The sequence below is a fragment of the Empidonax traillii genome, unplaced genomic scaffold (genome assembly GCF_003031625.1).
Source record: "Empidonax traillii isolate 1590-97213 ecotype Southwest subspecies unplaced genomic scaffold, ASM303162v1 scaffold419:size1009643, whole genome shotgun sequence".
Taxonomy (NCBI): Eukaryota; Metazoa; Chordata; class Aves; order Passeriformes; family Tyrannidae; genus Empidonax; species Empidonax traillii.
Window position 1 is genome coordinate 498,595 of NW_020955612.1, and position 12,977 is coordinate 511,571.

The 12,977-nt window shown below is 44.1% G+C and overlaps 1 protein-coding gene across 13 annotated transcripts in view; it reads left to right on the plus strand.

Moving 5' to 3' along the window:
- Positions 1–1,634: 1,634 nt before the first annotated feature.
- The window catches only part of CEP350 (centrosomal protein 350), a 73,107-nt gene continuing 61,764 nt past the window's right edge, over positions 1,635–12,977 (plus strand). For 12 of the 13 annotated variants that reach the window (XR_003572416.1, XM_027894189.1, XM_027894198.1 and 9 more), the window contains exons 1-2: positions 1,635–1,728; positions 12,203–12,288. Coding sequence is in view for 12 of the 13 variants with exons in the window: in XM_027894189.1 (XP_027749990.1) it covers positions 12,216–12,288 (73 nt within the window). In the remaining variant the exon portion in view is untranslated. Of the gene's footprint in view, positions 1,729–1,904; positions 1,925–12,202; positions 12,289–12,977 lie in introns of those variants that run through there. The other variant, XM_027894190.1, reaches the window with a different exon arrangement.

The following is a 12,977-nucleotide window of genomic DNA, read 5'->3' on the forward strand; positions in this document are numbered from 1 at the left end:
ACTAGACTAACTGCTTCCAAGCAGAAAAGAGAAACTATGTTTAAAAGCATAATTAAAGAGGCAGTGCATTACGAAAGTGCTGAATAATTTAAATGGGCTGCCAGTCCAGCAATATTAAGCAGTAAATTTAAGCAAACACTATGTGATGATGGGGAATTTAATCATTTAATTTGCCCTAGTCTGCAATCAGGGCATCCATACATTGCAGTAATACTGTTTTCATCGACTGAAATTGTCATTATTATTACATACTGTCTCCTGCATTTGGGAGTTGCAGGTTCGCTCTTTGAGGACTCAGGAGGGAATTTGGTACTACCTACCACTTTTTTCCCTTTGGAGCTGTGCTTGTCTTTCGGTGTTCAGGAGTCTTTTTCCCATCACCTGGCAAAACAAAATCGTTTTCAAAGGTTTAACCACTGACATCTTGAGCTTACCTCTTGTTTCAAAGGAGGAGGTATGCTTATGCTTGAAAATGTACTCTGTAATTAGTTTGTGTATGTAAAAGAGCCAAATTAAGGTTAAATGAGTATCCTGTAATTGTGACATGATTAAGTTCTGCATTGCCTAAGCTTCATAGCTGTAATCTATTTGTGTTTAGGGTGTTTTCCTATGGGGTTCCCATACTGGAATAACTTACACGCAAACTGTTGACTCTTCACCAAAGGAGAGGCTATGTAAAAAGAGTTTAATCCCTTTTAGCGAAGGAAAAAAAAGAGGGAAATGAAACGCTCCAGTAGTTTTGGTGATCCTTTGGAGGCTGGGGCAGATAACTCTCCACCCCCGTGTTCCCCCAAGAAATTTGGCATCAAACAATCACACTAATGACTGAAAACCAGACTGGGGAAGTTGTAGACAGGCCCTGAAGGGAACATTCCCAAAATAACTGTAGGAAGAAATTTTTTTTTCCTATTCTAATAACTTTCCTTCTTTGGTGGAAATAATTTTGTTATAGCTGGATAACATCTTAGACCTATTTTTGAAACGTGGGTGGTTTTAATGCATCTTTGGGGTGGAATCTATGCAATAGAAGTCAGTATACTAACTAATTTTTTTCTAGGTTTATAAATGACTGTTAAAAGTGAAATTAAGCCGGTGATAGTCATCTCTGTGAAGTTTCGCAAATGTTTATTTAAACTTAAAGTTGGCAACTGGCAGGCTGTAATCAGAGCCGCTTTCATTTGGGAAAAAAAAAAATTGAATTATTTTTCTAAAGATGACTTAGCTATGAACACAAATGCCTTAAAAGCGGTGCCCTAGTTTCGGCTGGAGCCGCTTCAGTAATGCCAGCATCGGCGCTGGGTTTAATTAACATTGCCAAGTCCTGGGTTTGCATCAACACCCAGGGCTCCGCAAACAAAACGCGAGAAGAGACTGCGCCGGCAGGTCAAACTTGCACAGCTGCGAGGGCAAAACAAAACCTTACGGGGAGACATCGGGGAGCGGCCCTGAGGGAGGGCAAGGTCCGCGCCGCGCCCAACATGGCGGCCGGCGCTGAGGGAGGGACCGGCGGCGCGGCGCCATGTTGGGGAGGTCGGCGGCGGCGGGCCGGTTCTCGCGAGACTTGCCGGTGCGGCGCCGCCGCCGCCGCTCCGTGTCAGTTGCGGGCCGGTAATGGCGGCGCTGAGCGGCCGCTGAGGGGCCGCGCACCGGGCCCGGGCCGCGCTGCCCCCGCGGGATGTGCCGCCCCCCGCACCGCCCCCCGCCGCCGGCGCAGCAGGCGGCCGCCAGGTGAGGAGGAGGAGGAGGAGGAGGCGGGAGCGGCCCGCGCCGCCGCCCCAGGCCGCGCTCGGCCGGCGGTGCCGCCCCGCCGGGCCGGGGCGTCCGGCGAGGTGTGGCCGGGGCGGGCCCGGCCCGGGAAGCTGCCGCTGTCACTCGGCTCGGCCGCTCCGCCCGGCACCGGCGTCCCCGCGCCACCCGCCGCACCGTTAAGTCTCTTTTCTTCTTCTAGTTTTGATTTGTTTTCCGCTGCTTGTCGCGCCGGGGAGTGGCGGAGTCGGGGAGGGGGTCCGGGCGCTCCGTTTCGCGGTTGTCTTTGCGCCGTGTGTGTGTAGGAACCGGCGACCCTGGGTGTTCCAGCGGAGGAGCAGCAGCAGAGACCGGCGGCCGCGCTGCCCTCGGAGCCGCCCCGAGCACCGGGACGGCGCTTTTAAAGTTTAAATGTGAGCTGTGCCGGGGCTGTGCCAGGCGTCCTGCCCGGCACTGCGGCACCGCCCGCCCGCTCCCAGCGCTCTGACATCCCCGGAGCATCTGCCCCGAGCGGTCCCGGCCGTCAGTGCCAGTCATTTTGGGTGTTGGTGGCATAAAGGGTTTTATATTGGTATGACTAGTGGCTTTCCTTTTTTTTTCTTCTTTTCCTCTCTCTTTTTTTTTTCTTTTTTTTTTTTTTTCCCTCCCCGTGGATGCAGTTTGCTGTGGGTGTAGTTGCCTGCTGGGGGTGTAGTTTTTGCGGAGTCGTTCGGGTGGTCCGGCGTTGGAATGGGCTGCCCGGGGGAGTGGTGGAGTCACCGTCCCTGGAGGTTTTGAAGAGGCGTCTGGATCTGGCGCCGGGCGATGTGTTCTGGTGGTTTAAGGGATACAGTGGCAGTGCTGGGTGGATGGTTGGACTGCATGGTCTTAAAGGTCTCTTCTACCCTTGAGGATTCTGTGATTCTATGATTTTCTGTCTCTGGATGTGAGCTGTAGCCCAGCACCCAATCCTGGCGCAACTGTGTGAGTTCGAGTGTGGAGGGTTTTGTGTCAAATAGCTTCATTGTGTAGGTGAATGATCCAGTGTCTTGAAATTGAAAATTTAACGCTTGACTGGTGAGTTCTACTTTGTTGTTTTGTTTGGGGTTGGGGTTTTTTTGTCATTTCAGACTACTTCAACTGTTGTACTGCCTTGAAAACTCAAAACTGCGGTGACAAGAAGTGCAGTATTTGTGGAACAAACGCGTGGAGCTATAAATGATTAGTTGTTTTGCATGTAAGCTGTGAACGTTCTGTCAGACTGTGTGCACGGACAGGCAAAGTTTTACCGTCTCTTCGCCGTAGTTCTGGTTGCTGCAACAGTTTCATTAGGTAATGCTTCAGGTAATTAAATGCAAGTGAGGGTGTGGCCAGGTGAACACTGTAAACTGTCGAAGGCTTCAGTTTCTGTGAGTGACGCTACTTTAAATAAAGGTATCCTTCCACCCTCCAAACGGAGCAACTTAACTTACACAGCAATGGCACATTTCTACAGCGGGCCGGGGCGCTGGGGAAATTCTGTGCATCCAAAGCAGGGTGAGCAGCGGATCCAGGGAGGTGATTCTGCCTCTCTGCTCTGGTGAGACACCACTGGAAATGTTGCGTCCAGCTCGGGTGCCCCCAGCATAAAAAGGACATGGAGCTGCTGAAACAAGTCAGGAGGCGGCCACAAAGTTGATAAAGGGACTGGAGCACTTCTGCTGTGAAGACAGGCTGAGAAAGTTGGGGCTGTTCAGCCTGGAGAAAAGAAGGTTGCGTGGAGAGTTCCTTCCAGTGTCTGAAGAGACTACAGGGAAGCTGGAGAGGGAATCTTCATCAGGAGCTGTAGAGATAGGACAAGGGGGAATGGCTTTAAACTGAGAGTAGGTTTGGATTAGATATTAGAAAGAAATTTCTCCCTTTGAGGCTGGTGAGGCCCTGGCACAGGTTGCCCAGAGAAGCTGTGGCTGCCTCATCCCTGGAAGTGTTCAAGTCCGGGTTCTGCAGGGCTTGGAGCAACCTGGGATGGTGGGAGGTGTCTCTGCCCATGGCAGGGGGGTGGAACTGGATGATCTTGGCTGGATATCCCTTCCAGCCCAAACCATTTTAGGATTCTGTGTTGCTGCTTGGTGTGGATCATCTTGTAGGCTGCCTCGTCTGGGTGTGGTGGTAACTGAAACAACATGATTTTAAAACTATAAAAGATCTTGTTTGCATCGATTTAGTTTACTGAGCTTCGGTGCAGAGCTCAAGTTTGACACGGTGACACTGGGAAGACTTGACAGATACAGCAGTCCCAATGTGGATGGTGACTTTCATGTCTGGAAATAACTTTATCGGCAGTTTGTGCCACCACAGTAGAAGCATCCCTTAAATAGATAAGCATCTAATCTTGGTGCTGCTACATCTGTACTTAAGGTTTTGTTGACACGGTACAATGAGCTTTTTGTGCTTCCTTACACCCCTCTACTAGAGATACAGATGCTTTCTGCTAAGAGAGTTTTGTTGTATCAAACAGTCCCGTGGATAAAGTCATCTGTGTGGTCAGTCTCATTGACTTTGGAGTGCCCAGATGAGGCTGCAGTCTTGTTACTGTCTTTACAGTTAGGCCTGTGTTTGGAATCAGGAGTCAGTGCTCACAGCGCTGGATCTGTTCCACATTACCATGTCTGTGGCAGGTTGGTGAAGCTGCACCGTGTGGGAGTGATGAGCTGCTGCTGCTTCTCTTACCCCACTCTGGCAGCAACCTGATTCAGTTTGATCAACTGGTAGAAAACTAACCCCACAAAAGAAAAGTGATTGATTTTCTGCTGGGTTGGTTAAGTTGACTTGACTTGCGATGCAGTAAGGTGAGCACTGGGGAGTGACACGATTGCTAGGGAAGGTGGGGAGGGATATGTGCATTCCTTCATCACTGTCGAGCTGCTAAATCTGCTCAACTCCATCTCAGAAGTTTAAATCAGAGAGTGACCTCTTTATCAGCACAGCAGGGCTGTTTGAACTGTGCTACTGATGTACTTTAACTAATATAATTCATCCTGTTCAAATCAATATGAGCTGTTAATATGAGATCAGGTATAGTGACATAATAATGATTACAGAAGGACTTTGGTAGTTGAGTGCAGAGGGAAAACTTCCCCGGTGCAGTTAATATATTAGTGATGTGGCTGGATCAGAACATGAGTGTAAAATTTATCCATAGATGTAAGTGCTTGGAGGGCAGGTGTGTATCCTGGTGCTAATGGTATAATAGGCTTTAATGGAATGCTCCATTGAGAATAAAATTACTTGTATGCATAAGTCTGAACCCTTTGTCAGTATAGTAGAGAAAGAATAGAGCAAATAAATGAACTAATCAGTTATACCAGGTCAGTTGAAACTTTATGAATGCTAACAGGAATTCTGGCTGTGTTTTGGCTTCCTGAGAACACTCCTCACTGGCAGCAGAATTTCACACCAGGTCAGATCGATGGCAATGTGCCAGGTGGAATTGTCATACTGAAACAGAGAAGCTTTTAATGGGATGGAATTATTTAGCTAGATCAAGAAATGTCTTCCCAGAAGAGTCCTGATATCTGTCTTTGTCTTACCAGGTCAGAGACAGAGCTGGTGGTCACTGTTTGACTTGTCATGGGATTTTTGTGGGGTTTTTTTGACATCACATGCTGTTGTTGAGACACTTATTAGATGCTACTTCTGAATGCAGTTCAGAGCAAAGGCATTAAACGTGAGAAAGTGAAGACTGGAACATTTTCCCTGCAGTTTTCATGCACTTTATTCTGCTTTGAGAGAAAATAAGCAGCTTGCAGTTGACACAGTTGCAGGTGAAGGTGTTGCTCTGCTTGTATTTATTTGGTAGTGTTGAGAAGTTGAGAGCTGTTGTCTTGGACTCTCAGAATTGCCAGGTCTGGTTCTTGTACTTGGCTGAGAGGATTGCTTCTAAGTTCTAAGAAGACTCCCTCACAGTAGAGTGTTCCTTGTGAGATGAGACTGGAGTTGTGGAAGAATTTGAGCATATTCTGCTGAATGGATTTATTATGGGCTGCAAGAATTGAAATCTTCTAAAATGCAGTTTCTGGTAGCTGGAGGTAGAAAGAGTGAACTCTTATTTTGAAGGCCAAGGAGACAAATGCAGGAGAAACTGGGGTGTCTTCTGTCATAAACGCAAAGATCATTGAAGTCAAAGAAAATCCAGAACTTGTGAATGGATAGGCAAACCCTTGTGTGCATCTCCTTAATAAATGGATGCATTCTCTGTGCCTTCGTACTCTGATTTCTTCACGAACAATGAATTGAGTTACATGAGCTGTCACAACATTCATTTCAATAGATTTCCTCAGAGCACCTCCTGGCACGTGGTGCAGCAGAGGAAGACATTCAGTGCATTTTGCTTGCGTTAAAATCACTAATCCTTTTTCAGGGCCAGTATGTTTTGGTTTTTTTTAATTGCTTTTACATCACTTGTGAGAAAGCAGAGACACTTTTGCAAGCTGCCATGCCTTTTCATAGCAAAAGGGTGTTGTGTATGTCCATACTCATACAGTTGGGGAGAATCAGATTCAGAAATGTCTCATTTATAGAAAAGCCTTCACTAGAGATTGGATGCAAATTTAGTAGCTGGCTGATGCCAGTGATTTAATCTTAGAACTCATGAAACATATTCATATTTTTCTACTACATTTTGTGACATTTGATGGATATATGACTGCTCATGTGATTTATCTTCCTGGTTCACAGCTAGAGGTAGTGACACATGCTTGGAGGTTCTTTACTGCTTTTCTATCTGCAAGTGTGTGGTGTATCTTGATTGCTCTTTTTTTTTTTTTTTTTGGCTACCTTAGTATCCCTAAAAGCTTTTTTCATGTTTTCTAGCTGAAGACAGATCACATTTTATTGGTACATTTTCTTTTACTGCTGAAGCTTTTTTGGTTTTAATTATAATTTTACAAAGTCATAATGATTGGAATGCGAGTTCTTCTGGGATATTTACTGCTTGTGTTACAAGACAAAATCCTGAATATTATCTAAAATTTTAGAGCAGCAAAAGTTCACGAGCTCCTTGGGCATGGCTGGTGTTTGTTACTTCCAGCTTTTTGTTGCATCAGCTTTCCATAATTGTGTCCATTGTCATTACATACACCCTGACTCTTGGGTGTGGTGCAAGCAGGACTGGTAAAATAAGGCTAAGACAAATAGTATTAGCAGAGAGACAAAATGCCAGGAAAACTCCTCGATAGCTTGAACCCTCCAACTTTTTAGCTTCGCACCACTTAAAAATAACGAGACGAAAAATCCTTGGTTTTGCAGCAGAAATAATTTTGAAGCAGCAAGGTGAGGTTTACAGGCTTGAGACAATAGGGTGGAGAGATGTTCAGGTGAAGTTTGTGTCCGTGAAACATCGTGCAGTTGGGAGTTTGCCTTGAATTTTGAATATTCACTTCCTTTCTGAAGCTTTGTCCCTGAAATGCAATTTTATTTTTTTTTGAAGGCTTATTATATAAATGAGCATTGGGAGAAGGTGGGGGGAGGACCCATCTCATTCTGCAGAGTCAGCTGTAGATTCTGGAGATGTGGAGCTTTTTGGACAAACACGTCATGTATTTGTTTGTTATGCTGGAACTTGTCCTCAGTCCTGGGGAAGGTCAGTACCTCTCATAGTGTTGAAAGACAAAGTTTTCTCAAAATGTGCTCAGGCAAAAAAAAAAAAAAAGGCATGTTGTATCAAAAAAACATTTTGAAAGCCCATAAACATAACCAAACAAATCTTAGAACAGTGTATTATGGGTATTTTTAGCTCTCTTTTAAATGGGATAATGCAATATGGTCAAGAGCTTGGATTTCAGAAAAATGAGTAGGTAAAGGTATTTTTATTCCAGACTCAAGCATGTCATAATAAATTGTATTCTGTGGTATTTGAGAAGGCGTGGAAAGTGTTTCTGGCATCTTTAAATATAATTTCCATCGCTTCCAGTGGGCTGGCTCAGGAAAACAGTTTGCCTGATTGGGTCTGATGGTGCCTGTCCACCCTGTGTGTGTCTCTTCCTGCCAGCAGTGCAGAGCTGTACCTGCACAGACAGGAGCTCCAGAGGCTCTTTAGGATTCAGAACCCACCTTTCAGTTAACTGTACACAGAAACTTAAAAATATTTTTATAAACAGGGGAATACATCCCTAAAACTGATTATTTGTTTCTGTGCCCACTTCCTCCACAGACAAGGTGTGGGGTGTGGGTGAAGTGGGCCAGGCTGGAGCAGCGTGTGGAGGCTCCCATGGTGCCCTTGAGCTCCAGTGGTGTCTCTGCTGGTAAGAAGAAGGTGACAGGAGCGGTTCTTGTCTTCCCCAGTCCTACCACTCTCCTCAAGGGAAAGGCAGTAGCAGCTTTAGGAATTTGCTCTTGGGGAACAGCAGCCAGTGCTGATCTGACTGTTCCTGTGCCTTCTCGTTCTGCTTGCAGGGAGATTGTTGCTATGGTACGACATAACTAAAACCAATAAAGCAAAAAGAACAGCAGAACTTCTCTTAGGCTGTACCAGACTCCCAGTCTGCTTTGCTTTACCACATAATCCCGTTGACTTTCTGCCTGAACAAGGCAAGAGAGACGCAGGCATGAAGAAAGGAACGGGTGGATTCTTGCATTGGCACTGCTGCCTTATTGTAGCTTAAACTGTGAAACGTTGTCCTGGTGCACTGTTTGTAGCAAAACCTGCCACTGTGTGGATAAAACATTAAGAATATCCCATAGAAGAAGCCCATGTTAATAATTTGTTTCGTTCCATACCCTTAGCAAGGCTTTGGCTTTTCTTTTGTTGTATCCCTTTTGTTTGGTATCACGTGTGTTTTCCTAAGATACAAAGTCTTGAGGAATACTGTTCCCTTTGCATACTGGGCTTTTTTTGCATAACCACTAAATGTTAGTGAAAATAAGTGGATGATCTCTTGCTCACATTCTCTGCCTTCTCTGAATCTCTGCAATTCAGTTTCCTGTTTCCTTGTTCCAGGGCCATGACTTCTGAGTTTCCTCTTTCCTCTTCTTACCAAGTCTGTTCTACTAAAAAAAATCATACTTGAGGATACATGAAAAAACTTCACAATTGGACCAATACAGCCAGTTTCTTTTCTTCCCTTTTGCTGCTCTCTGTGCCAGTTCTTCAAAAGTTCATTGCATTTTTCTCTCCTTCCTCTTTCTCATTCTCTTCCTTGTTCTATCCTGCTTCTCTCACCATTTTTCTTTCTCTTTTTCCCAGCCTTGTTTTTAATCTTTTCACATTTTTGTGTGTCTTCGCTAAGCATGTTCTGCTTTCATATCTCCCATTCCTTTTAAAATGTTGTCCTCTTAACCGTGTTGACTTGTTATTTTGTTATCTGTTGTACCTTTCAATGACATCCTTGGTGTATTTAGTTTTAAATGTAGTGCTGGTTGCTCATCTTCCTGTTTTATCTGGCACCGGTTTTCTCTTTGTTTCCATTCCCTCCTTTCTGGAGCTTTCTCATGCGTTTTCTGACCTGTCAGTTCTCCTCAGTGTCTTCTTGTAGGAACAGTGTTCGTAAAAGAGAGTGCTTGTCGTGTCCTGTGTCCATCCTCCCCCATGGTTTCTCCCAGGAGTTGGGAGTATATCCTTTCCTCGCTTGCTTCCTCTTAGGTCCTCATCTGCAGCAATTCTGCTGGCCCTTCTCTTTTGTACTTTTTTGTCTGGGACACGTGAGTAAAGAATGAGATGGGCACTTGGTGTGGGATTGAAATGTCAGAACACAAGGGTGTTTGTATCTTAATCCCTGACCCAGGGAGAGGCTTGGCAGGCCAGCCTCAAGTGGGACCTGTGTGGGATGTCTGTGTCTTCCAGTGAGCAATCCAATTACCAGGAGACCAGTTCTGTTGATTTTACAGTCTTTTACCTCTTTTCAACAAACTTAAGATCCTTATCACCTTATCCAACCTGCAGATAACCTTTTGCCCTCACTGCTGTCTCCTCAGAAGTCCTTTGGCGTTTTCTCTGTTGAGCTCAGTCTCTTTGTTTAAACTCAACATTAAACAGAGATGGACCATTTAGTTTAGCAAAAATCTTTTTGAAACAATAATTTCAGAATGTAGTTTTTGTGTATTTCGTCTTATTCATGAGACTTTAAGCCAACTTTTGTGTTGATGTAAAACACATTTTAAAAATAATTTTAACTTCCTTAGCATAATTTTTAAGTTGAATATTGATCAGAGGATAATACTTATTTTGGTGTTTAATTGGTCTGCTACCCCGCATGCAAGTCCTGTAAACAGACATGGCAACTGTTTCTTCTCTCTCTCTTTTCTCCACCACCCCTTTTTCTGTACTCTTTATAGCCTTAAAGAGTCTTTTCTCTCTGATGTAATTTCTTGCAGGATATTGAATTATACAAGTACTTGCGATTTTTGTTGTCTGGGTTTTTTTTGTTTTGATTTGGGTTTTTTTGTTGTTGTTGTTATTTTGTATAATGCTGCTTATTCATGTAAGCTATAGCCATAGAAAGAAGCTATTTTATTAATATGCAGAAATTCAGAAGTTGATGACAATCAACATCATTTTTTGGGTAGGTTTTGAAAAGCTGATAAATTTCTCCCACCCTTCCAAAGGAGAGGGAGAAGGACACCTAAAACCCAAACTCTTAGAGTTCCTGTGATTACGCCACGACTGAAAACGCCTGCAGTGCTGCCTTCCTGAAACTGTAGACAGCTCCAGAGTGCTCGGTTCTGACGTGTCTTTTTTTTACAAGCAGCAACAACCTGAGTTAAGCAAAACTGCTCAGTGGGTCTCAACCGAGTGGGATGGTACACTTGGAGCTGGCACTGTGGGCATTTCTTAGGATAAACACAGCAGGATGCTTTGGGATTTCTTCCCAGCTTGTACAGAACAGAGAAGAGGTTGAGTGGCCTTTTAGAGAGGGGCCTTACAGACTTTTGAAGGAGTTGAGATGGAGTAACTGCCTATTAATGATCATCAGCACACACCTGTGAGAATGACTCGCAGTTTGATCACTAAATGGAGTGTTCACTGTATCAGATGTTCTCTGAAGTGTGTTCACTCTCTGTCTGGATGTGTTCTGTTCAGCTCAGGTGAAGGACTGACAGTTTTTAGTGTCAGGATGAAACAAGCCATTTCAAACTTCTTTAATCTGGTACTTTCCATATAAAGTTAGGGAATGCATAGAGAGTGTTACAATTCACAGGACATCTGAAATAAACCATATAGATTTGTGTGTGTATTTTTTAGTCCCCAACTAAGTTTTTCTATCTATTCTAGTAATCCTAGTGATAAGAATAAATCCCAAGCAATTAAATGAAGATGAATACTTAAACCCTCAAGAAATTTTTGCTTGTCCAAAAGTTCTCCTATGCTAAATTGACATATTAGGTAGGTTTGTTGTATATTTGTGTTTGGCCAAGAAACTGATACCGGTCTGAGACAATATTTTAAGCAGCTCCCAAAATCAGTTCTTTATGGAAAATTCCCTCACTTTTATTAATATTTGTTTTCTGCATTTCCAGCCCAACAGCTCTTTGCTGCAGTGATGGAGAGGTTCAGTTGGATGATTTCCCAGACAGGGCAGCGTTATGATTTACAGCATGAATGATGTGAGGCACAAAGCTGCTGTTCTGCATGGATGAGCTCTGCAGCACCTGTCCTAGAAGCAGAATTTTCTAACTCCACTTGGCTAGTGGCCCAAAACTATTGGATACTTAAAAAAACCCAAAACACCTACCCCTTCTTTCCAGAATTTCTGTGTTATTGTGGGCTTCACTAATATGTGTCTGTACCTACATAAATAATCTTGGATACATCTCCCACACTCTTTCAAACATTTTTTGATTCTTTAAAGAAAGTCCCAGCCAAAGGTTTTTTGAAGCCCTGTGTTCTTCCTATTGATTGTTTTTCTTGGGGCATAAGAACTGCTTTGTGGGAGAACTTACTGCCCTAAATATATGACTGAATGGGAGGACCAAACTTCACTGTTGGTCGCTGTGACTATTCTTAAAACTATATATGATAAAAATCCTTGTCACAAAATATCCAGGCAGTGATCTGTTCCAGTAGTAGCACACAGTGTTAATTTTGTGGGATGTCTGGTCTCCTTTTATCAGAAAAATGATCTTTATATTTGAATGCCCTTTTGTTTGGCACACTGTGTGGGGAAGTGAGAGCAAAGGAAGTTTTCAGAAATTAAAAAGTAAGAAGAAATACATCTGGGAGTGCATGAGAGAAGAGAGAGGAAATTGTGGCTTTATGACTCTGTCAGAGGTCTAGAACTTCCTGTTGGAATTCTGTGGTCGCCTAATTTTTTCTTTCCATACCATAAATGTTGTCAGTGTGTTATGAGGACAGCTCAGTAAGCACATGTTGGGATTTCTTTTGTTTTTTCTTTTTTTTTTCCATTACAAAAATCCTCTGGTGGTAGTGGCTGGGAGTTCACACCTTTTTAGATCCACTTACTTTATACCTCTTCGGTTCTTACCTGACTTCTTTTTGTCGTAGGTAAATTGACACGATGTGGAGCAACACGTCAAATGAGGTGCCTCTACAAAATCCCAGGCACAACCAAAGCAAGGATTCTACCAGAGGTACGGGTTTTCTCTGTTCTGTTGCCTTGTTTGGGGGGATGTTTTACCATGAGTTGTTGGAGCTGTGGGGAGTTGTTGCAGAAAGCTTTCTCCTGCCTCACTTTGGAAGCTAAGCCCACGTGTCACACCGTTCCCTTTTTGCAGATGACAGTTTTGTACTCTGATCTGTGGAGTATTTGCTGATCTGCATTAGCAATTGCCAGCCTGCCAAGATGGCACAGAGACAGGGTTTTTTGAGTGCTGTAGAGGAGGAGCAGTGCAGGAACAGAAACTGGAACTGTTGGCTCTTGAAAGGAGCGAGGAAGAGCCTGTGTCGCGCTTGCTTCTGACTCGCTCGGTTCCAAAGTGGTGAAGACACTTGAACCGCAGCAGTACATCACCACTGAGATGACTTTTACAGCAGTTTTGTCTCCCTGAACTGGAGAAATCCAGTTAGCTTTTTACTGTCATAATTACTCTGTAATTTAGGAAAGGAGGAGCCAAAAAAACCCCTGCAGTAAATCCCTGAAAGGAAGAAAGGCCTGGTCTGTAGAGCTGCCGAGTCCCGTGTTAGGTCTGTGGTTCGGGATCACTCATATGATCTCCAGTGTGGCAAAACTGGACTCCAGAAGTGATTTTGAAAGTAGAGAAAGATTGTTATTTTGTTTGTAAGAGGACATTATTGCTGATTATTTCTTGCCATATAATCA